The sequence below is a fragment of the Taurulus bubalis genome (assembly GCF_910589615.1).
Source record: "Taurulus bubalis genome assembly, chromosome: 16".
NCBI classification, from domain to species: Eukaryota; Metazoa; Chordata; class Actinopteri; order Perciformes; family Cottidae; genus Taurulus; species Taurulus bubalis.
Genome location: NC_136604.1, coordinates 10,516,045 through 10,540,431, shown reverse-complemented (window position 1 = coordinate 10,540,431; position 24,387 = coordinate 10,516,045). Strand labels below are relative to the sequence as shown.

The window sequence follows — 24,387 nt, the reverse complement described above, 5'->3', positions numbered from 1 at the left end:
GAGTTAGAAGAAGAGATGTGCTTTGACATGCGACGTCACAGACAGTTCTACATACTAATCACAGGGTGCATTTCAATGTGCTAACGTGTCTCCTCGATTGCTTTCCTCGCATCTTTGTACCGTCCAAAAGAGATGCGAGTGAGGATGCGAGGAAGAGAACACTCCGGTCTATCTTTATGACAACATCAAGCAAATTAGTGCTGAATGAAAAAACAGCTGTTTCGACATGTAAACATGTTTTAAAGGATTATAGCACTATGTAGCCAAAATTCAACATAAAAACACAACATCAAGGTGAAAGGTTATTAAGGACTGCGTTTGGAACAGCGCCTTGCAAGGCACTACACAAATTGTGATGGGTAGGAATTTTGTTAATCTTTAATAAGTACTATTTATGAATACAAAAAGGAACAGTTACATTTGTAGAATCCTGCCATGGTTTTTAGATTATTACAGCTATGTTTCCCTCCTCTTTTATGAGGCAGGTGCTGAAAAGACTTAAGGATAAACAGGTGTTTCCTCGCTCACTAGGCGCATCCACTCTCTTTGTCTCTTTGAGGTGAATTTATTTTGGGATTGGAAGATCCTCCATGATGGCGGAGAGGGAATAATTTTCAAGCCAAATAAAAAGAGGACGCAAGGAAGCATAGATGCATTTCAATACCCAAACTACCATACTGTTTAGTATGCCAGAAAAATATTTAGTATGTCAAATGCAGTATGCAAAAAAATCCACGATGTTCTACCACATCCAGTCACTTTTTGCAGTATGCAAACCAGCATGCTTTTCTGACCCAATATTCTGATTCCCTGTGCTGCACATATATGAGTGGATAAAAGCACCAGGTGCCATGTTATGAGGAAGTAGTATGTCCTAGTTAAATACATACTGCATGCATTTACCGATTTTGCAAAGGCAACTGCAGAATATCTTTAAAGTAGAAAGAAAAGTATGCAATTTGGAAAGCAGTGTCTGTTTGCATGTTGAAAAGCACACAGTTTTCAAGGTCGATGCCTCTGATTACTCAAATCCCTTTTCGTTAAATACACATTAATAAACAATCACATCATTACAACCAGTGGCGCACTCAAAAGTCAACTAAGAATAATGACAAATTCAGTAGGAACATAACAACTTCTCACGTGTGTTGTTTTGCGCTCTTCTTGAACCAGGAAGAGCTTCTTCGGATAGGTTGAGGACTTCAAAATAAAAGCTTTCTCCCTCAACAGTATTATTGCTCCTAGTCTTACTGATTCTACTATTTATACCACTACAATATAATAACAACAATACTACTAATATTACTTTATAATGTTAGTAGTTTTCAGTGTTTTATAAGAATCCAGGCCATAGATCCTTTTTCTCACTTTGTAATTCAGCAAACTTTGTTATATTTGTCGAAATTCTCTTTCCATTCCAACATCTACAAATCAAATGCCAGTCCAATGATTTCTGAGCTATATTATTGTCTATCTACCAGTGCACACTACTATCACACTCATTGTGTCATGATGCAAGTGGTACTCACCATGACGGGTAAACTAATCATGTTGTATTTGGTTGGACTGAACTGAGGAAGTTGCATTTAACCAATTAAAATAATTAAGACATTTGATTTTTCCATACAAGTCTGGACCATAATTCAGCCCTAAAATCTGAACCTGAACCAAACACTAAGCTCTCCCTCCTAGCCCATAACTCTATAATGTTACACTCTTAATTCCTCTGCAGTGCAACAACGATTATATGATTATAAGACCTCTGATCTTGAGCTTTGCACCCAACCCTTTCTTTATACCCTCACCAAAGTTGATTTTCTGCATATCCCCCCAAAAACTCAAACTGTAAATTGCAAATTGGACAATAGGCCTACCTTTTTGTGTTGCAGTTGGCGTAAAGATCTGTGCATGCTTGTCACTTTAAGAAGCCGGGTTGATTGTCCTGAACCCCATAGTCTCCTCAAACATTGGATGTAGCAGAGACTTTGCATTCTGGCCGATATTGTCAATATACTGTATATGTGACAGTAATCACACTTGCTATCTCTCTAAAATGGACCTGTTCACAGTAAACACAATAAGTGACACAATAAAAATCACTGTGCCCCCCCCCCTTCAGCACAAAACCCGACAAGGTAAAATACAACATAAAAAGACCCATGACTACTTTAAAAATGACACTAAAATATAATAGGCCTGGGAACAACAGTGCTAAAGACTGTTTAAAAACAAAAGAACCACATTAATAAAAAAAAAGAAAGATGATATCACATTTCTAAAATCATGCTTTTAGGACATGCACAAAAAAGAAAGGAGAGCTTACCAAATTAGCCCCCCAACAAGGCTGGCCTCAGGTATATGACTACCCAGGAAGAAAGGCAGGTAAGCTTCCCACACCTTTTTTATAAACTCTTTGCCTGGGTCCTTTTCGCAGGCTGCCTGTGGACTGCCTTACCACATTAATTTGATCATGTTACACAAAAAATGAGCCCAGCAGGGATTATTTGTAAAGCTGGATGGAATATATTTAAGAGGCATTCAATTAAATAATCAAGACTTTCAGAATAAAACAGAGAGAAGTAAAGCGTTGCAGTTAAAGTCCACAGGTCAAATTGCAATGAATAAATTATTAACTTGTAGGTCAACTAAACAATCCAGAATGAGTGCTCAGAAAGAAAACGCATAAAATGATCTAAACAAATATTGGATTTATGTAGAAGTGAAATTTTGAAGTTTTAAATGGCATAAAAATGTACATGTACCTTTTGTTTGTCTCACCTTCCGTTGGAGCTTGAGGGTTTTTTCCCCAAGCCTGTTTGTTCTTGACACACATTGAGTAGAAACTGAGGGTTACGAGAGAGTGCGTGGAGGAGGACATTTAGTTTAGTAAAAGATTGAACAGATGAAACTTGAGGTTTTGACCCAATAGCAAAGAGAGGTGAGGAGGGGAGGAATTCATTAAACATAGTGACGGCCGGCAGAAGCTTCTGGGTGGTGATTGCACAAGACTGTGTACTACTCCACACCACCCATACAGAGACAGTACATGAAAAAGAAGAAAGCAAGTACTTGTCAGTTCTCTTCCTATGCTACATCATGAAAGGGTGGAGTAATATGAACAACACAAATCTATTAGTCAAAGTATATGCAAATTCTAATAAGAATGATCATACATTACAATAACAGATTATAGAGATATCTGTGAATTCACAATAACGAATGTCATAAAAATGTATTAAAGGAAATGTGTTGCTGACTTATTTTTTTACATCAAAGACAACTGTAGCTTGTTTTAATTTGTCAGCTCACTAAGCCATAATGCAATAAGCCATAAGTCCTTTGCTGAACTAAATGTAAAAAAATAAGATTTAACCATTGTGTGGTGTTCATATTTTTGGAATTCAGCCAGTGTTCGTGAGTCTGGTGGACCCGCTGCATTTTGGGGTTTTTAAAGTCAATACAATCACACAATTTTACATTAAAATACTCAAATGTTTACTTCATCCCAATTATAAGCAATATAAACAACATATATGGTTAATATTTGCCCTTTACCTTTGTTAGATCACATTTATGAATTCATGTGCTACTCATTTTATTATATTTTTATAAAATGTAATAAAAAAAGAATATATATATATATATATATATATATATATATATATATATATATATATATAACATAGCATATAACCCTGAGATCAGAATGTATAACCCTGAGGTCAGAGCAAGAACCCTAAGATCAGAGCATAGAACCCTGAGGCTAGATCATCCATATTTCTTCACTTGTTAGCTGCTAACGGGCTGGTCCTGATTCTCGTCTTTATTTTGGAACTAGCCGATGCTTAATCTCATCCTCTTCTTCAAAGTCAGACTCTGAATTTTCATAAATGTGATCCTCACATTCTGAAACATCTTCCTCCACAACATCATCATCAAAAGCTTCTGTCTCTTCCCAAATTAATTGCAATGCCCTCTGAGCAGAGAATCTTTTGGCCACCTTGATCAGTTGTGATAAGGAACCACACAGGCAAAGCTATATTTATTGTGTCCCGTCCCCAATTTTCAGCTGGGATGAAGTATGAGAAAATAAAGATTGGTTAAGGTACACAGGACCTATAATTTCCACACTCTTATTAAACCCATGTGGACCTGAACATCTTGTATGTAATATAAACTGTGTACAGTGTGTGGTCATGGAAAATATGTTCTGATTTATGTTCTTCTGATTTATGTTCTTCACAGTCCGAGTTAAAAAAAAAATCGTATACTTTTTCGTTTGATAAAAAATGAAAATGGGTCCCACAGACCCAAACACCACACAGGAGGTAAATGAACAATGTGTAACTGCAGTGCTTTGCTCTCTCCGTCACGCCGAATGTGCCTCTACTCAACAAGTGAGTTTCAACAGAAGCCTATATGCACGTCAGGATACATTTCCAGAGCCTCCCAAGAATACGTTCATGTTACCCGGGTGGTATTCAGACCATCCACCCAGATTTGATTGGCTTAAACTTTCCTCAGAGGCAGAAAAAGTCAACCTTCATTTTTGTATTCATTTTGGATTCATAAGGGCAGGCACTGATGGGTGAGAATAAGCAGCATATATATATATATATATATATATATATATATATATATATATATATATATATATATATATATGTATATATATATATATATATATATATAAACTGTGTATATATATATATATATATATATATATATATATATATATATATAAACTGTGTATATATATATATATATATATATATATATATATATATATATATATATATAGGTCATTGCATCTGATAGTGAGTATCATAAAACATATTTACAGTTAACTTGTTAACACAATGTTTTTTTTCTCATTTATTTTAGAAGGTTTAGTCAGCTGTTTTTTTATTTTTACAATCAGAAATGGACCAACAAAAGTTTGAGATTGAGAACTCAACCCTTGCTCTAACCTACAAGTACCCACTAGATGACGGTATTACATCAATCTGTGTCTGTGTGGCAGCACAGTAACTTCACATGGGCTTTTTTTTAATTTCTTTTAACAGTAGCATATCAGTAGAATCAGCAGACAACAGCAAGAATGAGTAAGACATTGGTTCCTCACATTTTTGGCTCATAATCAACATCTTGGGACCCTTTAAAGTGAGGAAATATGTGCAGGTTATGGCCGGTGGACAATCTAGTACTTATTTCACAAGATAAGTTAAGAAAACTAAACAATTGTGTGCAACAGTTGTTCGTTCGTTCGTTCGCTCTCTCTCTCTCTCTCTCTCTCTCTCTCTCTCATCCCTTTAATCATCTTGTGACCCGTCTTGGATTGGCCTCTATTCTCAGGTTGAGAACCGTTCTGTTTAACCGGCCTTTCTCACAGACATTTACTTGTTGTAGAAAAAGCACAGATGTTGGTAATAACACTAACGATGGCTCTGTTTTATTCAGGTATTCCAGTGAGCAAGTGTGCACAATACCAGGAACCTGAAATCAGAGCAGCTAATTGGAATTCCTCCATCATTAAGCTCATTTTTTACACCTGTGTTGTTCCTACTGTGACAAGTCCAAATGTCTTCTGGGGAAAAGCCTATTTTACATCATTGTTTTGAAACATCTTATTTGAACTTTAAATGTATCATTCTGTGTTCAAATATAACTATAATGGGATTTAAGACATTTTAACAGGGATTTATTGGATGTATTTGGGCAGTTGTCTTTTTTTATTTTCATGTGGTACACAGTGTGGAAACACTACTTCTTAAGTAAGTTAGGATAGTTGAAGTCCCATATTTTATATTATATATATTTTAAAACTAATATTATATTTTTAGATGTATCCTCTTCCTGTTTGATTTGAGTTAGCTTGAATTTGTACTTTAACACAAACTTTGTAGTAGACAAACGATATTTGTTGAGCAAGCTGCTTTTCATTCAGATGCATGCATTCAAGACCTCTTGTCACATCAAGAGGTCAAAGGGCAGGTTTTTATGTCTCCATGGCAGCGATAGTCGTGGCATCATGTTTTGGGGTTATCCCTTTATTCGTCTGTCCCTTCTCAAGAACGCCTGGAAAACAATTCTTCAAAGCTGTGTTCCAAATCGTATACTTTTCCTTTTCACTTTTAGTACATACTGCAGCTGTTTTTACAAAGTACGTACTGTTGCATGCAGTATGCATTCAATTGGGACATACTTTCTCTTAACATGGCACCTGTACTTTGACCTTTTTGCTCATATCTGCTGCGCAAAGGATTGTGGGTCAGAATAGCTTGAAAAGCATGCTGGCTTGCCTACTCCAAAATGCAACTGGATAAAGTAGACGATAGTACTTTTGGCATACTGCATTTTAAATACTTTGTATTGGGACATACTAAATATTTTTCTAATATACTAAATAGTTTGGGAGTATGGGTATTGGAACACAGCAAATTTGTCTCAGGAACGCAATCATATTTTTGGCCATAACTCAAGAATTCCTAAACTAATTATGACAATTTTGCACAAATGTCTAATAATGGTGAAGTGATGACATTTTGGACAGACGTAAACTGCAACATCACCGTTTGGTGGACACATACATCCGTGAGGCGGTATGTATTTTAGGCACAATGCATCACACAATTTATCAAGTTCAAGCACTTTACATTATGACTCAGCACGACAGAACTTGTTGTGTTTCGTGTCGTGGCCTCATGTTGGTGGACAGGTGAGGACTTATACCTGTGGTGTCACAGCTGTCACGGTAGAGCACAGAGAAGACCTGCTGACGTGAGTCCAGCCTCATCCTGACTCAGCTTATTGGCACCGCATCGCTCTTTGAAGTCGAGGTGTAGTTGTTTTTCTCTCTGCCTCCTCTGAGTTGATAAAAATAAAACTCCAAAACAATGCACATGACTTTGTTGGATTTATAAATGATGTTCGTGCTGTGGTGTCATATCTACTTTCTTGTATCGAGCAGACGTAGATTGCAATGAAACAAAACAGAAATGCTCTATATATAACTCTTTTCTACTATAACTCTAGAGACAAAAAAAAAGATGTGTAAAGAGTGAGAAATTATGTAAATGCTACTAATATTTACCAGTAATTAGCTAATGTAATGGTTAATTAAATGGCCTTGGTTTGGGTGCTTGCATTTATCATTTCAGAAATGTAATTTAAGTTGAATTTTACTCACTTTGTGGGGCATTTTTTGTTATTTTTTTCCGATGTTGCAATCCAGCACAGTCGTCTTTTACAAATTGTTATCAATAGGTCTGACCTCGTAAAAATAATTGACTAACACTTGGAAGATTTTGTTGACTAATTGATTAGTTGATTTAAAGGACAGTTCTGTAATACTGAGTTTCTTCACAAATAATCACACAAAAGCACCTCTTATACATTTTTAGGTTTACTAGCAATGTGCTCCTAAATTTCTTGGAAATAAGTCAATCAGCATGAAAAACAAAATAAATGTCTAGTCTGCTAAAAGAATTGACCAAAACAATCCATTAGTCGACTAATCAACTAAGAGGGGGCAGTCCTAGTTATTAATAGCTGACACCTAATATATTTTCAGACCCTGGTACCACAAGTGGGAGAGGTTTTGAGATATTTCACTTTAGTAAAAGTAACAATACAAGAGTTTAAAAATAGTATTATCAGCGACTCAGGATTTTATCCTCTGGGTATGTTACTGGATACGTTCAGAGGATTTCCCCTCCTGCAAGTGCTGTTGTCTTGCAGATGTACAACAGAGAACGCACACCTGTGTTTCTCTGATCTGAAGAAGCTCAACACGCAGCTCTCATAATGTCCTGGTGGACAACCAATTCACTTGTTGGATAATCCAGTCAGCCTGAGCATAAGTCTGCTGCTCATGACGCACTGGTCGACTAGAGCCGTCCTTGTTCGCTGATTGCTCAGGTTCAGCTGCTCATCTCTGATGTCCAGCCACATATGCTTTGTCTTTTCATATGGGGTACACCTTCAGAGTGTACTAAACATCTATAACCACTCCTATTGGAGATCATAATATCACATATTGCTCAGTAATTTTGCAGAGTAAGTAAAAACTTGAAAATGAAATCTGTAACAGAAACAGTAACAAAGAAATTATGATGCAATATTCTTCTTTTTTTGTGAAGAACTTCTGAATGATTAACTTGCAGAGATCTTTCCTCAATAAGATCACTGTCCTCGGCCAAGGCATGACTGCCAGAGAGCTTACCTCCAAACTTTGGCCTCACTCCTCAGTGGGTTCAAAGCAGCACAACGTTCGCTCTGTGTGGTTAGATAACAGATAATCACTGAGGAGTTCGGTCCTCTACTGTGCATCTCAGTAGCTTCTCCATCCAGCACCAGCTACTTAACCTTGTATCTAAAGCTGCTGTTACCTAATGACAGAGCCTGTGTAGAGCCAAGGGCTGGCTGATTTAGAAGGTGGCTCTCGAGTTCAAAGCCTCTTGGCGTTTGAGCTGTGGCAGACCAAGCCTTACTGGTGCGCGTGCATGCACGTGCGTGTGTGCATGTGCATGCGTGGGCGTGTGTGTGTGTGTATGGATGAGTGCAGAGTTGGGGATTGCTTTCCAGTCAGATCAATGTTATGCAAACCTATTAGTCAGAGGTTGCAGTGCTTGCTCCACAGTACTCGGGGACTCTCCCTCAGGGTCAAACTCACTGATGATTCCTCACTTCTGTAAAGAGTGATCAACAATGTTGTCTGCTGCTTAAAGTCATTGACAAAGAATCTCTGCATTACAATGTCAAAAGACGATGCATGCATGTGTCCTGAATGACATTTTTTCAGACATTTCAGACATTTATTACTTCTCTGTTATGTTTAATGTTTTAATTCAGCGAATCATTCTATCTGTCAGTGAGGTCAGGAGTTCGCTGACTCAGCAGACGGGAAGACTTCTCAGAGTACTTGATAAGGCCATCTAGAAAATGCTCCCTGGAACACTGGGCTGAATAAGCCCTGTGGCTTTGACTTCCACTAATCATCTTAGGCAAAGCATGGCTCCAAATGTGCCTGCAAGGGAACACCCGTACTGGGCCACAGCAAATGCCTGGTGGTTATCGTCACCATAATCTCGCTCATCATTATCATGCAATAGCTAGTAATAAATAAGCGTATTATGTTTTCGCTGCAACAGAATATCAACTAGAGGTAATATAAGGGAATGCAAAAAAAATTAAACAAAAATAAAGTCTACAATTACTTAGCTTCGTCATTTGAATTTCTGCAAAGCACTAGGTTGCAAATATACCACACTAGGGAAAAAAATACTCATGATGCATGCAAAACTATGGTTAGAAAATGATAAAAACGTTGGCAGGTGTACTGCAAAAACAGCTGCACAAACAGCCAATAATGTATTGAACTTACCATCCATTTTAAGATTTTGAAATATTTGTAATGCTGTTTAAGGGGTTTTAATTGTTTTTACCTCCTCTCAGCATCAAGTACTGTACAATAAAACAAAGGATAACACTTTATTCATCCTCGACACAAATGGGAGCATAGGAAATATAGAAATTAGGAAATGTAATTAAAGCTATGAAGAGAAAACTATAGCCAGCAATACATAGAAATAAGGAAGCTATATACAATTGTATGTGCGGTAATAGTTACTATATGGCCAAATAAAAAACGGTTTATAGATTTAAATAGAGTTATTTAGGAAATATAATAAAGCACGCCCACTTTACTACGCTGTCAGTATTTCATTCTACAGAACTACTATTACTTCTGTTGTTATTATAAGATATATGATACAATATAATAATTTAATAAAACATAATCGCCGTCCAGGTGCCGGGTTCTCGTTATCATGACAACGCGGCCTCCCATTGGCCGCCGCCGGATCACGTGACGAGCGGTGTTGACGTCACCGGTGGGCGAAGCGGCGGAGTCTGAGCCGAAGAACGAGCCCGGTGGTGTTTTAGACTGAGAGCAGCCCGGAAACTACAGCTCCTGAGCGGCTCCTGCAACCTGTTGCCCCCCGTGTCTCTGAAACTCTGTCCCGTCCGCTCCGGTGACGCGAGGTAATGGACGAATAGAGACTTTTAACAGGCCCTCCACAGGAACTTAAAAGCGAGGTAAATTGTCGCTCGTGTTGTGTCCGTCCCCCCCACCCCCTCTTCGCAGTTTGTCCTCTTCCTGTTACTTTTTGTCCTCCTTTTATTTGTTTTGCTTGCTCAGTGGAGATGAGTTTCCAGGTTGAAGCTGTTAGTTTACAGCTCCTACCAACACGTGTATTCGTCTGTATAATATAACGGGAGTAATAGTTGTTGCACTTTGCAGAGCAGCAGCAGTACAAGATGCAAGCAGCGGATAAAGCTTTGCCCAGATTTCTAATCGAATGAGGATGCTTCCTCTATCCTAAATGAACCCTCAGAGGTGCTTGTTGTTTTCATACACTCTCCATATTTAATTGTCGATTGAGTGAGGAGGGCAAGAAGTGAAAAATGAGTCCTCCTGCAGCCACACAGGGCTGAGTGAAGAAGGGTATCTCATTTCACTGAATACAGTCAGTCAGTGGGTTGAAGTAGGAGAGAGGAGGGAGCATTATTGGACACTTTGTCCAAGGATAAAGTGGTGCTTTAGCTTGACGAGTGAGTTTAATGTTTGTTTAACTGTGAATGAATGCCATTTGGCAGATGTCCTCTCGTTATATGGTCAGTGTACAGTAAGCTTCAGCATTACATATTCTAGAATAGTTCTCAAAAATCCAGAAACAAAGGACTTGAAAGTAAAGTAACAGTCAAAGAAGATCAATGATGAAATAGTTGACTGATTTTGATGAGCTCTCTATTTATTAAAGTAATGTATTCAGCTAAAATGTCAGACATTTGCAGGTTCTAACTTCCTAAATGTGAGGATTTTTTTCTTATTTTTAGTAAATAAATACAACATGTTTTTACAGTGAATCCTTTATATATGAAAATAGGTACCAAATAAAGGCCTGTCTTAATTTTGCTAAGCCCAGGGTGCAGTATTCAAATGATCGTACTGCAACCGAACACCAGTTACAAGATATGTTTAATGAGAAGTTTTACAATCCAAAAATGTTTTTAACTAGAGGATAAAATAACAATTTGCTACATTATTTTCTGTCATTCTCCTGAGCCCAAGAGGAGTCTTCAAATTGCTAACTTGATATTTAACAGTCCCTTATCCAAAGATAAAGTCAATATAAAACAAGTAGTGCTGAAGCAATTCATCAACAAATAGGTTTGATTGTAGACAAATTCTTCTTTGTGTCATATATCAAGTAGAAATGTCAAACATTCATGTGTTCTCTAATGTGAGAATTACATTTTAGGCTGTATATAAATAATTAAACCAAAAAAAATATTGACAAATTAATCAATAATGAAAATAGTCATTAGGTACAACCCTACATTGAATTAATTTATCAGTGGATCATATTGGGTCCAGGTTTCCATGAGACAGTCAAACAGCTAAAGTAAGATTACGGTCTGAAGACAAGATTGCTGCCTTTGAAAGTGTCTTTTAGAATTAAGAGGCCGTGTGCCAATTTCCTTTTTTTTGTGGCTTGTAGTAAATGAATGTCACTGGTTTGGTTTTGATATAGGATGTATACAAGAACCTGTCGTGGTTGAATTTCCTTTCGCGGTCTCTGTGATCCGAGCGGAGGATGAGGTGAAAAGACACGAATGGACACCGGCGAAGAAAACCGACTCTGAAATGACAACTAGTTTAGTTGTCTTTGAAGTACAGTGGCTTCCAAGTGCTTAATATGTTTTTAGGAAGAAGCAAAGTGAAACACTCCTGTCCAGCTCCTCTTCTCACCTCAACACAGCAAGGACGTTTAAAGACCTTCGGAGGTGCTGACACGAGGGCGGAGTCAAGATAATTGGTGTCAAAAGCAAAACCCTCCAAACATTTCAAGATGCTGAACTCTTACAAACATACACTACATTTAAACAGATGTTCTATTTCTGTGTGCGTGGGTTGTTTTTTTGGGCCAGACTGACCACACTGGCAGCTTTCTCTGTAGTTATGCTCGTCTGTGCAGAAGTTGGTGCACATTTGAATTGAGTTCAGCCTCTTTTTTTTTTTTTTTTTTTTAAGTAGACGGGAAGAGTGATTGGGAGTAAGCGAGGATGAGTGGAGGATTAATCTGAAGAAGGAAGAGAGAGCTTCAAAATGCTGAGACAAAGATACAGATTCTGGCCTGTCTCACAGATAGTGTTTTGGAGAGAAAGCCACATTTCACACATGCTGTGCAGCCGATATCGCTGGCAGAGAGGGGTGGGAGTTGTAGACAGATTAGACATTTAGTCATTGGCCAGATTGACATTTCCATCTCTGTAGCCTTTGTCTTTATAACAGGCGGTTTCAGAGAGAGGCACATTTAGATATTCAGTGCAAAGTAAACAGCACTCTCCTCGTGCAATCAGGGACAATTTAGTGTGTGTGTGTGTGTGTGTGTGTGTGTGTGTGTGTGTGTGTGTGTGTGTGTGTGTGTGTGTGTGTGTGTGTGTGTGTGTGTGTGTGTGTGTGTGTGTGTGTGTGTGTGTGTGTGTGTGTGTGTGTGTGTGTGTGTGTCCTCAGTTTGTTGCAGCTCTGCCTGCCTTCTTGCAAATTCTATCAGTGACACTTTTTTGTATTATCTTGTTCTCATTCGCTTCCTCATAATGGCTTCTCTGTCATGGTTGTGGTTTTCTGCGGCGTCTTGACGCACAAAGCTCTCTGGCTGGCATGACAATGGGAGCTCATGTGTGCTGCATTATGATGAAGTCACTGCCTGGTTTCACAAAGGATGGATGGGATTTAGAGAAGTTGAGAAATGGTTTTAGGAATTATCAAGCAAATAAACAGTTTTGAAAATGTGCTGCAATTCACGTGAATCAAACACGAAGTCTACTGTTGAATAAGAAATTAAATATCCAGGGAAACAAAACTCTGTCAATTGTACCAATATTTGAGTTGTATTGACAGTTGTGTTTGAGAATTTACCAATAATCACATTTCATTAAAAAGACAGATGGAGGCAGTTATGAAGTATTGTCATAAATACAAATATTAAGGAAGTGTAAGAGTAGGTTGTGGCTGTTTTTAAAAAGTTTGTGTTTTAAGCCTGATTTGACCTTCAGCCTCCGTTTGATAGAAAATTTATGTTTGCATGTAGTGGCTGCAACTAGTGATTATTTTCATTATAGACCAATCTGATGATTATTTCTTAAGTCTTTATTTCAAAGTTTCAGATCATATTCAAATGTATTTTGCTCCACTGTCGGTCCCAAAACCCAAAGATATTCAATGTACTATCATTTATGACAAAGAAAAGAAGCAAACGCTCACATTAGAGAAGCTGAAAGCAGAGAAAGTTGATTGAACAATGATTGAGAAGATAAATCAAATCTTAAAATAGTTCATTTACGTCAGTCAATGAATCCACAAAATGTTTCAGCTCTAAACTGGATGATGTTTGTCACAAGACAGTTGGCATCAAAATCATCTTACATTCACTTTTAGTTGTTGCAGTCTATTACTCGTATCGCTCTTTCTAAACCTCTTATACCTTTTGTCTTCGTGGCAGCTGCTCTGCTGAAGAGGTTAGTTCCTTCAGACAGACTCTGGTAGAGATTGGACCGACAGTAGATCAGCCGTGACCTTACACTAAATAACACAGGAGATAGAGTTGCTTGCAGATATTCAAGGAGCCACTGAAGCACGCCACACTGAACAGCGCTCGTCACGATACTTGTAACGTGAGTGCGTGTGCTCCCAAAGCTATGCCGAGCTGCAGCAAGGTTTGATGGTATGAAATGTGCTGCTGATCAGACATGGGGTTGCAGATGGACTGCAGCAAGACGACGGCCAAAGAGATAGGTGCGTGGTTGTGTCGAGGTGTTGAGGAGAGCTGTAAGGCATCGTTTTTAGATTTCGTAAAACTGAGAAACCAACAATCCGGTCACCTCGTAGTTTATGTGCCAGACTACTGAAAGCAATGGCTAACACATTCTAACTCTCTTCTTTTTTTATTGTACTGTATCATACTGTCCAATCTTTTTGTGCTCAATAGTTTGAGTTGGTTTGTTAGTAACTGCTCTGATGGGACAATCAAGTGCTCAACATATCCAAGGTGGAGTCTTCAGTTGCTCTCAGGCGGCAAATGTTAAGTTTGAGGTTAAAAGAGTGGCCTTGAGTTGAGCCTTTTGATGTGCTGCTTAATCTCAGTAGTGTGGCTAGAAGGTTTGCAACCATGTCAATTTTTATCCTCCTGCACTCTACTTAGCTACGCTTTGATTACACCCATGTTTATCTCTGGCAGAGCGTCCAGAGTCACAGTTGTGACATCAGACAACATTGTTTTTGTGTGTAAACAACTATCTAACTGCATGCAAGTGTTCTCCACCTACCAACATCTTTATTTTTATCTTTACTACACACTTATCCTTTGGAGGACATCCATGGATTTTACATAAGGAAAGTACTTTCACACAAAATTTGTCAGCTTTTGTACCTAAAAGGCAAAAAATTAATTAATTAAAGATGTGTTGTTTTAGTTGTTGAATAAGTAACTTCTCTCATCAAAACGTGCTTGACACAGAAATGTGTTTTTGATAGTTTCTTTTAATGCTGCCATAAGCCAGTTGTTGGACTCTGTTATTCAAACACTCAACGCTGAGCTCTTGCAGAAACAGATGATGCGAAACTGATTACTCGCTTAAATAGCAGAGAAGAAAGAGAGTTGTTGTAATATTGCCCTCCTCAAAATCATGTGTCTGTGTGTGGTGTTGCCTGAACTCAAAATCGCACTCGAGTCTGACCGGAGCTGCTTCCTCTCGGGCTTGTTCCAATTTGTTCTCAGTTTTTAAATTGTATTATTAGAGCTGAGATGAAAATAAATAATTCATTTGTTTACCTTTCTGGGTGAATATCATACTGCAGATCTTGCAGGTCAGATAATTGTTTGCCCGTTAGGTAGTGAATGACTGGGCTCAGCACTGCATCCTGATCGCAGACGGATCATATTGCATTATGAATGTATCATTCATAAACTCACTATCTGTCATCGGGCCTCTTTCAGTCACTCTGGCTCTCTGTTGGCTTCCCCCTAGCTGTATTTCTGCTGTCTCTGTTCTGGGATTATCTGTGGGACATTTAGTTGAAGATTTACCTGAAGGATATAAATGGAGACTTCTGCTTGTTGCGTAAGTAGGCAACAAGATGTTCTAGGATGAATGTCGTGTCGAGGGCCTTTGACTCGAGCAGCAACCGTTCATCTGCTGCAGTGCAAAAGCTTTCGCTGCACGTAAATAGTTCACAGATTCACATAGATTCTTTTTTAAGTCGTTTACTCACAACTAACAAATATTTCCAAAATGTTGAAGTTGGAACAAGTAAATTCATTTTGAGGCTATTTTTATAATAAATAAATTCTTCAAGGATTAATTAATTATTAAAGTACTTTCTATTAATTGACAGATACATTTATTGACTCATGATTTCAGCTCCATTTAAAAATTGAAATCAGGAAACATTTTCCAACTAAAACATATATATTCTATTTAGGCCTTGAGAAATTTGGCATTTGTTTTTAATTGATAAAATGGTTAAAGCATGTTTATATTCCCCAAACTAAGGTGTCGAACGAGTACTGTACTGGTATCGAGGTTTGGATATCGTATTATAAAAAAAATATAATAATAATGTTATATAGCTCTGACAGTTTGCTTTAATGCTTTTGTCTTCAGTTGCAAACCATTCATATTGAAAACATATTCAAGCTGAATTGATTAGTTGATTAAAGTTGAAAAAATATTTTTTTTTCCAGCTCAAATCTGAGGATTTACTGTATCATAGGATATTTAATTTCTTTGGACTGTTGGTTGTTCAAAACAAGACCTTTTGAAACCCCAATTCTATTTCATGGAAAAGAAAGCAAGATGTTTTCCTGATGTGTTGCTGAATATGATGCAGCATCGTTGGAGTTGAATCTGTCTCAAACACTGAACAACATGTTTGTCCTGTCGCTGTTATTAGAAACTGAAAGCGGCAGCCGGTCCTCTGCTGGATTATACCACCTGCCTGATCTTAGGCCTGCTCTCGTCTCAGACCCACTCACGATGTTAAACAAGCGTCTGGTGTTCACTCCCTCGCTGTTACCTCACGAGGTGGTAGAGACTCGGCTCAACCACGTGACCTGTCCACTTGTCAAAGCCTCTCTTATGTAACAATGCCATCAAAGGTCTGCCAGCAGCAGCAGGTAAGAGTCTTAACGGTTAACTGTAGGCAGTGATCTCTGAGAGCCAGAAATAGCTGAGTTCTTGGGGATGACTAGTTGAGATGTTCAGTGAGGGTCTGAGCTCTCGTCACGAGATTTCTTCTTTTTAGAATCAGAAACCTCCAGCCTGGCGAGATAAAGAGTGATGGGGTGCAGTGTTGGCACACAACAACTTTCTATTTCTACCCTTACTGAACAGATGTTCAGTACCTGCATGTCTGTGGACAGTGGGGAGGAAATGAAAACCCACAGAGTGACATGCGAACGTCACATAGAAGCTACACCCAGCCAGGTAGTCTGAAAAACGAGCCAAACATTTTTAAAACGAGTAAAATAGTCTGCTAGTAGTAATGATGGAGCACACAGTGTGAGATAAAGACCACTTCATAACAGAGGAGCAACTAATTATAATTATTATCAATTAATAATTTTTCCATAAAATGTGAGAAAATAGTGACAAATGGGAATTATAATGCATTATTGTAAAGCCAGTAAGAGCAACACCAATTAACCTTCGCTCCCTCATGTCAAGTAAGGGGGAGAGAAACATTTCTGTTTGTGTGAATAGTGAAAGGAGTCTCTATGATTAGAACCGCAGCTAAAAGCAAACAATTAAATAAGCCACTGGTCTGCACAGAAAGTGTAATTAAATGCTATTGTGAATCAAAGACAAAGGTAATATGTGTTGTTTTTGTTGGACAATTTGCTGATAAAAACGAGGGAATGTATGCTCAGTAATCATGATGACGCAGCCTCCATAATTATGGGCGCTCTACAATCCATTAAAAACATTAAAATGCAAAGTGCAGAATATGTGGCACTCCCAATCATCGCATGAAACAAAGAGTGGGTGAGTGTGAGAGTGAGTGGGTTTAGGGTAAACTGACTGAATTGGTATTAAATCCACTGCATTTTTATGCATTTAGTACACTTTTTTTCAAATGATGATTCTTCACGTCTTCTTCCCAGGGAAAGACATATTTCCTGACTTCTGCGCAGGTTGAAATAGCCGTCCATTTATAGTACTATGTCTGCACCCACATCCACCTGAGAAGAGGTCTAATTAGGGAGACTGATTGACAACACCTGTGTGGGTGCACCATGGCTTGTTCAAGGCCCTTTAAATGCAGATGTTGGGAATATTTCAATGCTAGATGTATTTGGGCTGCAGCTAACGATTGTTTTAGCATAGTTTTAACCTGTGAATTCTATTTGAACCATTTGGTCTATAAAACATCAGAAAACAGTGAAACCTTTAATTACATATGTTGTTTACTATAATGAAAGATAAAGAAAAGCAGCGAATTCTCATATTTGAGAAACTGGAGCCATCAAATGTTTTGTGCATTCGCTTGAAAAATGACGATTAACAGAACAATCAAAATAGTTAATGTATTAGCTGACACTTTTGTGTTTAATTTTATCCAGTAAACAGTCCCCACGTTGCTCCTCTCAGGTGTAGACTGTTTGCTTTTTTCTAATTTTAAAGGCAGACGCACTTCCAGTCTGAGTATCAGCAGTTCACATTGAACCGCCGCTGTGTAGCTGCTGATGTGTTTTTGTTCCAGGAGTGATGAGTATGTAAAGGGGTGTTAATCTCCTGTTCACGCTGCTCCAGCATTCACGCTGGCATTGAAGTGAACTCATTAGAGATGGCTGCCACATTGCTCAAGCCCATTGTTTACTCTGAGTTAATCAAAGGATTATAGCGGGCTGTTTATGGAACATGCAAGTGTGAAACAATTGGAAAAGACGGCCGACTCCTTGAATTAGCAGTTAACAAAACTACTGCCTTTATTACTAAATTAATTTGTGTGGAACAGTGTTTCCAAGATCCTCTATTTCCTGTTGAGTTTGTCACTGAAGCAGCTCATTTCATTAATGCCAAGTTATTTGTTTTTCTCAAGAAGAGCATATTCCCACTGAGACACCCACTTTCCTGGAAAGTAAACAAAGCAGCATAACAAACACGGCAGCTCTTTTTCAATCAGTCGGACTCAGTCAGACTAATTAATGGATCGAGTCAATTGGGAGCTTAACAAGTCTGAATTTGCATACAGTGATATTAGTTAGACAGCAAAATGTATTGGTCTTATGGCTTTTAGGGTATGGTTAATTTAGCTAATTTATTTCTTTACATTTATGGGCTATGCCTTTTTTAATATTTTCGATTCTGGATTCTTTTAATGTAAGAGAAGCAACGGACATTGACTGGAAACACAGAGGTGACCGATCTTTATTTCCTCCCCTGGAACAAACTACCTGTACAGTAATTTGCTTTGGTCTGACCTGACATTGCTGATGTTATCTGTCATTATCCTCGGCTAAGCTTAGAACAGCTTCCCTCTTCTCTTTAGCCTGGAGAGCTCAGCTAGCGGTCTGACCGAGGAAAATGCTAAGCACATTAGCTGCAGGGCTGCGTCTTCGCTTGAGTGTTAAGGCTCTCTGATGAAAATCACACTCCTAGAATTAATCACTGCAGAAAGTGAAGAGACACGTCACCAAGTTGGATCGGCTACGCAGCTAGTGTGCATGTTTATGATGCACTTGAAAAGCATAAAACAAGTCAAATTGTCCTGAAGGTGATCCACATGTATCTTTTTCTGCAGGTTGTATTTCAAAAGCCACATCAAACCCCGAACTTGTTCGATGAACTATCTGGACTATTAATACAGAGGATGTGTATGTGTGTGTTGATGCGTCAGTATCGTAGTTTCTGCAGGAAATGGAAGGTGCATCTGCAGAGATGCACGCACAGACACACTGACATGAATTGGGGTTGTCACCAGCGAATGTGCTCGGTGCAAGTTTGGGTGTAGTTGTGCATCTGTGGTGGTTGTGCGCCATAAAAACATTAGGCGGCCTCCTGTTGCAGGTGCATTGAAGCCTGAACGTGGCTGTGCATGTGCACCAGACCGCACACTCAACTTAATCTCCCTGCTTTCCTATTATCTAGTCATGTCAGGTTTTTTTGTGAAAGTTTATCAGCATTTCTTAATGAAACGGCAACAAAAGATAAGTGCAGTGAAGATGGAAGACACCAAACTGTCAATTAAATTATCGCCTTAAAAACAACTGAATGAAAGCAAAGCGTACAACTTTAAGTGACAGTGAAGCTAATATAAAGAGATGAGAAGAAAACACAAAGTATAATATAAAGTTTGTATCAAATTCTGTAGCTTTAACGTATTTTCCATAATTTGTATTTACCCCTTTTTAGTTGGGTAAATAGGAGTCACTTGACATCCTCAAACTCCAGATAGGATTTCCCACAGGAAATGATTTAGCAGCATCTTATCTCGTAAGTAATTTAGTTGGTAGATGATGTCCAACCTCGTTTTTAGCAGCGAAAGAGACAGATATTTCCATCAAGAACTGAGACCAAAACCAGAGCTGCAAGGAGAGTAATTATTGATTATAAGTGATTAAATGTCAGTGTTGCAGCTTGTTCCACTGCCTCCAAGTGGACACAAAGTCAGTTATTGTAGTTTTTAAACTGTATTTTTTATGAGTCAATTATTTTAATTTTAAAATGTGCATGCCACTGTCTTGCCTCCCCCTCCTGTATCAAAAAAAGATCAAATTCATTTCAGATTATTTCTAAAATAATCGTTCTCCTTTTCTCTTTCTTCTTCATTTCAGCAGTCTAAATCGCCGCTGCCTTCGCATCACCCACAGCCTGAACAGAAACAGCGACCATGGGCAAACAAAACAGCAAGCTCCGTCCCGACGTCATGCAGGACCTGATGGAGAACACAGACTTTACCGAGCATGAGATTATGGAGTGGTACAAGGGCTTCCTGCGGGACTGCCCCAGCGGCGCACTCTCCATGGAGGAGTTCAAGAAGATCTACGCCAACTTCTTCCCTTACGGAGACGCCTCCAAGTTCGCCGAGCATGTCTTCCGCACCTTTGACGCCAACGGAGATGGGACTATTGACTTCAGGGAGTTCATCATTGCCCTGAGTGTGACCTCTCGTGGTCGGCTGGACCAGAAGCTGAAGTGGGCGTTCAGTATGTACGATCTGGATGGGAATGGATACATTAGCAAGGCGGAGATGCTGGAGATTGTATCGGTGGGTTTACTGTTGTGGTCTAGGCTGATTTTTGTTTTGTTCTGTTTTGGTTCCTTCTGTCTTTATTTCCCTCCATGCTTTCTTCTCTCAACTTTGTGTTAAGCTTCATGTAGCCCTCAGTCTTCCAGTGGCCGTGGTGTGCCGACATGGTTACGCCATGTTCTGTTGTCCTAAAACTACTTCCGCAGTGAAGCAACGTTCTACTCAGCAGCTGCTGCATCATATATCTGTCTGCATCTGTGTTCTGCACCATTTGACGGCCCACAGCATGAAAGCCAGCCGCTGTGTAATTTTAGAAACCAGCAGTTCCTCTCTGGCCCTCAGACGTCTCTAAATAAGACGTGACTGTGGTGTATTTTTGGAAGGGAGCGGTCCTCCTGTGATCCTCATATTGACTCTGTACTCCATCCAGCAGCTGTGCGGTTCTAGGAAGAGCAGGCTCCCCAATCGGTTTCTCAGCAGCTCCAGTGTTGCTTTACAACAAATAGTTTCACGCAGGCTCCTCGTCTTATTGGATAAATGGTTCAGACACACACACCAGCAATCCCTCACATGTGTCGTTATGTCACACATCACGGCGCTGAAGTGAGCAGAATGCCAAAGAATGTGTTGTCCAATTCTCCAATCAGTGCCCTTTATTCATACCATCTGTGTAAAGTGAGCATTTGTGTTTATGTTTAATGATGCATTGATACATTGGCAAAATATCCATCAGTCCAATAATGGGCCATATCTAATGACAGATCCAAGGTGGTGTTGTCAACCTTCCTGTTGTGTCTGACCAACAGTCCAAATCCCAAAGATGTTAAATGTACTGCCTCCACAACACAGAAAAGCTACACATCATCATACCAATAAGCTGTAACATGGATGTTTTGCTTGATAAATTACTTAAAATAATGGAATGATACATGTTCAGCTTTTGTGCAAAAATAACCCAACTGCAAATGTTTTGCTGATTGTCGAATTGAAGTTTCTGTGACCTTCCTTTTTTAGCACCAAATATATATCAAGATCATGGCCTTAAGATAATCACAATTGTCTCTGACAGGAGGGAAAAAAACAATGATTTGGTAAATCATTAGTTGAATATAAATGTTATTCATCATAATTAATTAACAACAAATACATTTTATTACCACTTTTCAAATGCTAGGAGCGGCTTTTGTCTGACTTTAGTTTTTAGATAAGTTGATTGATTGCTTGTATGTATGTATTTCACTGCACTTTTCAACAATCAAGTTCATGCAACCTTGCATTTTTGCTTCTGGCTGGAATAACTGATATGACTGCAGACTCTTTATGGTTGTGTTTATCATTGGATGTTTTTGGCTGATTTATTTATTTTAAATGCATTACACCACCTTTACATATTCAAACGTTTATGAAAACCGGTTATTTAAGGTGACCTAACTCACCAAAACGACCGTTTTTACAGTCAGAAACATTAAGCTTCTCTATTGTGTTTATAACGTCTTGCTCTCTGTTCCCTCTGTATTCAGGCTATTTACAAGATGGTGTCCTCGGTGATGAAGATGCCTGAGGATGAGTCCACACCTGAGAAACGCACAGACAAGATATTCAGACAGATGGACACGAATCGAGATGGTGAGCCTTCCTCAGACTGCCTCTGACTCTGATCAAGTGTTTTGGGCTTCAACAGCAGCTTCTTTAACGCCTATAATGGAATCTGATTCAACCGTTTTACTTTGGAAATTCCAATTTTGGAAGGACATTTTGAATTTCTTAATACTATTCTATAAACACAGTGATGCATCACAGATTATTCCGTTTGCTATTTTTGGTTCTACAGTTTTCCATCAGCTGTATTTAGATAATAAAATTGCCTGATCAGAGCCTTGAACCTGCCTAGCTTTAATGACTGAGCCCAAATCTGTTCTGGTCATAACTCTTTTACTTGAGTTTAATCACAGAGCTTTGACTGAATAATAATATGAATAGGAACCAATTTTTAACTTAGTTGTGATGAAGTGAAATTACATTTAGTTTTTTTTGGTCATCCGTTATCAGTCTCTGCATGTTGAGCCTCCTGAATTCATTATCAATCGTACTACACACAGGAGAATATGGGCCGACGTCTTGGAATATAGCCTAACTTTAGTAAAACAACGGTCAAATTCAATCAAGAAATTAACTAATAAAATGTTATATTGCTCGAAATGTAATTGGAAAAAAAACGGATTAATAACTTTGATAATAACGTGTCACATCACCTTGGGAAGGGTATCTGCTCTTTTGTTTTCAGAATGAATAAACAAGACGATTAACGGATGATCTGTGTGTGTCTCTCTCTTTCCTAGGCAAACTGTCCCTTGAGGAGTTTGTTGAGGGAGCGAAGAACGATCCCTCCATCGTCCGGCTGCTTCAGTGTGACCCCAGCGGTGCTGGGCAGTAGAAAACTGGACTTTTTCCCATTACAGTTTTATCAGTCTTACATTTTTAACACACCCAGCTGACCCACCTGAGATTGTTGACATTTGATCACTTGAGCTGTAGAGGCAGGCACACACACACACACACACACACACACACACACACACACACACACACACACACACACCTAGTCAACATGCTGCAAATACCAAAGCCTGCTACATGTATAATCTTTGAGCGGCCACATGCACGTACTGTACATGTGCCTCTATGCCGGGTCACAAGCTGCAGACAACAAAGATCTCATACACGGTACGAATATTATTCAATGGACTAAAATCCCATCAAAGACTTGTTAAACACTGAATCAAATGTGTCATCTCTGTCCGAGAAGACGGCCAGCGAGGACGATCCAACAGATTCCTGAGGTACATTGAGCCGAACCCAAGTCTGGGTTTATTTGTTCGTTTATTTGTTTTTTGAGTCTTTTATTTGTTTTTGTTATATGAAAGTGTAATTTCTTATTTAAAGGCAATCATGCTAATTGTGTTCTCTTTTAACCGACTCGGGTTGTTGAGTGATGACTGACTGAATCTCACAAAGTAATTTAATCTAACTCCATGTTAACACTGAAATGAAGTATGTGAGTCTGGGGCAACAAATGTTCACAGCTCACAGTACGGCTCATGAAGAAAGGCGATCCGATAGTTTTTAACCATAGAAGACTTTTAGAAAGGATGAAAGCTTTTTATTTTTATTTTGGAGCAATGTTACATACAACTAAAAAAGAACAGATGAGAACCATCTGTTCTTTTGAAAGTGACTTTTTATGCCAAGTTCTTTGTCCTCACACACACACACACAGACACTTCACATACAGTACACACACACACTTCACATACAGTAAACACACACACACTTCACATACAGTAAACACACACACACTTCACATACAGTAAACACACACACTTCACATACAGTACACACACACTTCACATACAGTACACACACACACTTCACATACAGTACACACACACACTTCACATACAGTACACACACTTCACATACAGTAGACACACTTCACATACAGTAAACACACACACACTTCACATACAGTAAACACACACACACACTTCACATACAGTACACACACACACTTCACATACAGTACACACACACACTTCACATACAGTACACACACACACTTCACATACAGTACACACACTTCACATACAGTAAACACACACTTCACATACAGTAAACACACACTTCACATACAGTACACACACACACTTCACATACAGTACACACACTTCACATACAGTACACACACACTTCACATACAGTACACACACACACACACACATTCACATACAGTAAACACACACACTTCACATACAGTACACACACACACACACATTCACATACAGTAAACACACACACTTCACATACAGTACACACACACACACACATTCACATACAGTAAACACACACTTCACATACAGTAAACACAGACACTTCACATACAGTACACACACACACACTTCACATACAGTACACACACACACACAGACACACACACACACACACACACAGACACACACACTTCACATACAGTACAGACACACACACTACACACACACAGACACACACACTTC

At 38.8% G+C, this 24,387-nt stretch overlaps 1 protein-coding gene across 1 annotated transcript; it reads left to right on the top strand.

Moving 5' to 3' along the window:
• Positions 1-19,957: 19,957 nt before the first annotated feature.
• Positions 19,958-22,793, top strand: ncaldb (neurocalcin delta b; the record flags this gene model as incomplete). Its single annotated transcript, XM_079232259.1, has 3 exons — positions 19,958-20,335; positions 21,838-21,943; positions 22,657-22,793. 3 exons carry the CDS (start codon positions 19,958-19,960, stop codon positions 22,749-22,751), a joined length of 579 nt encoding a protein of 192 aa, XP_079088385.1. The 3' UTR covers positions 22,752-22,793.
• Positions 22,794-24,387: the final 1,594 nt, after the last annotated feature.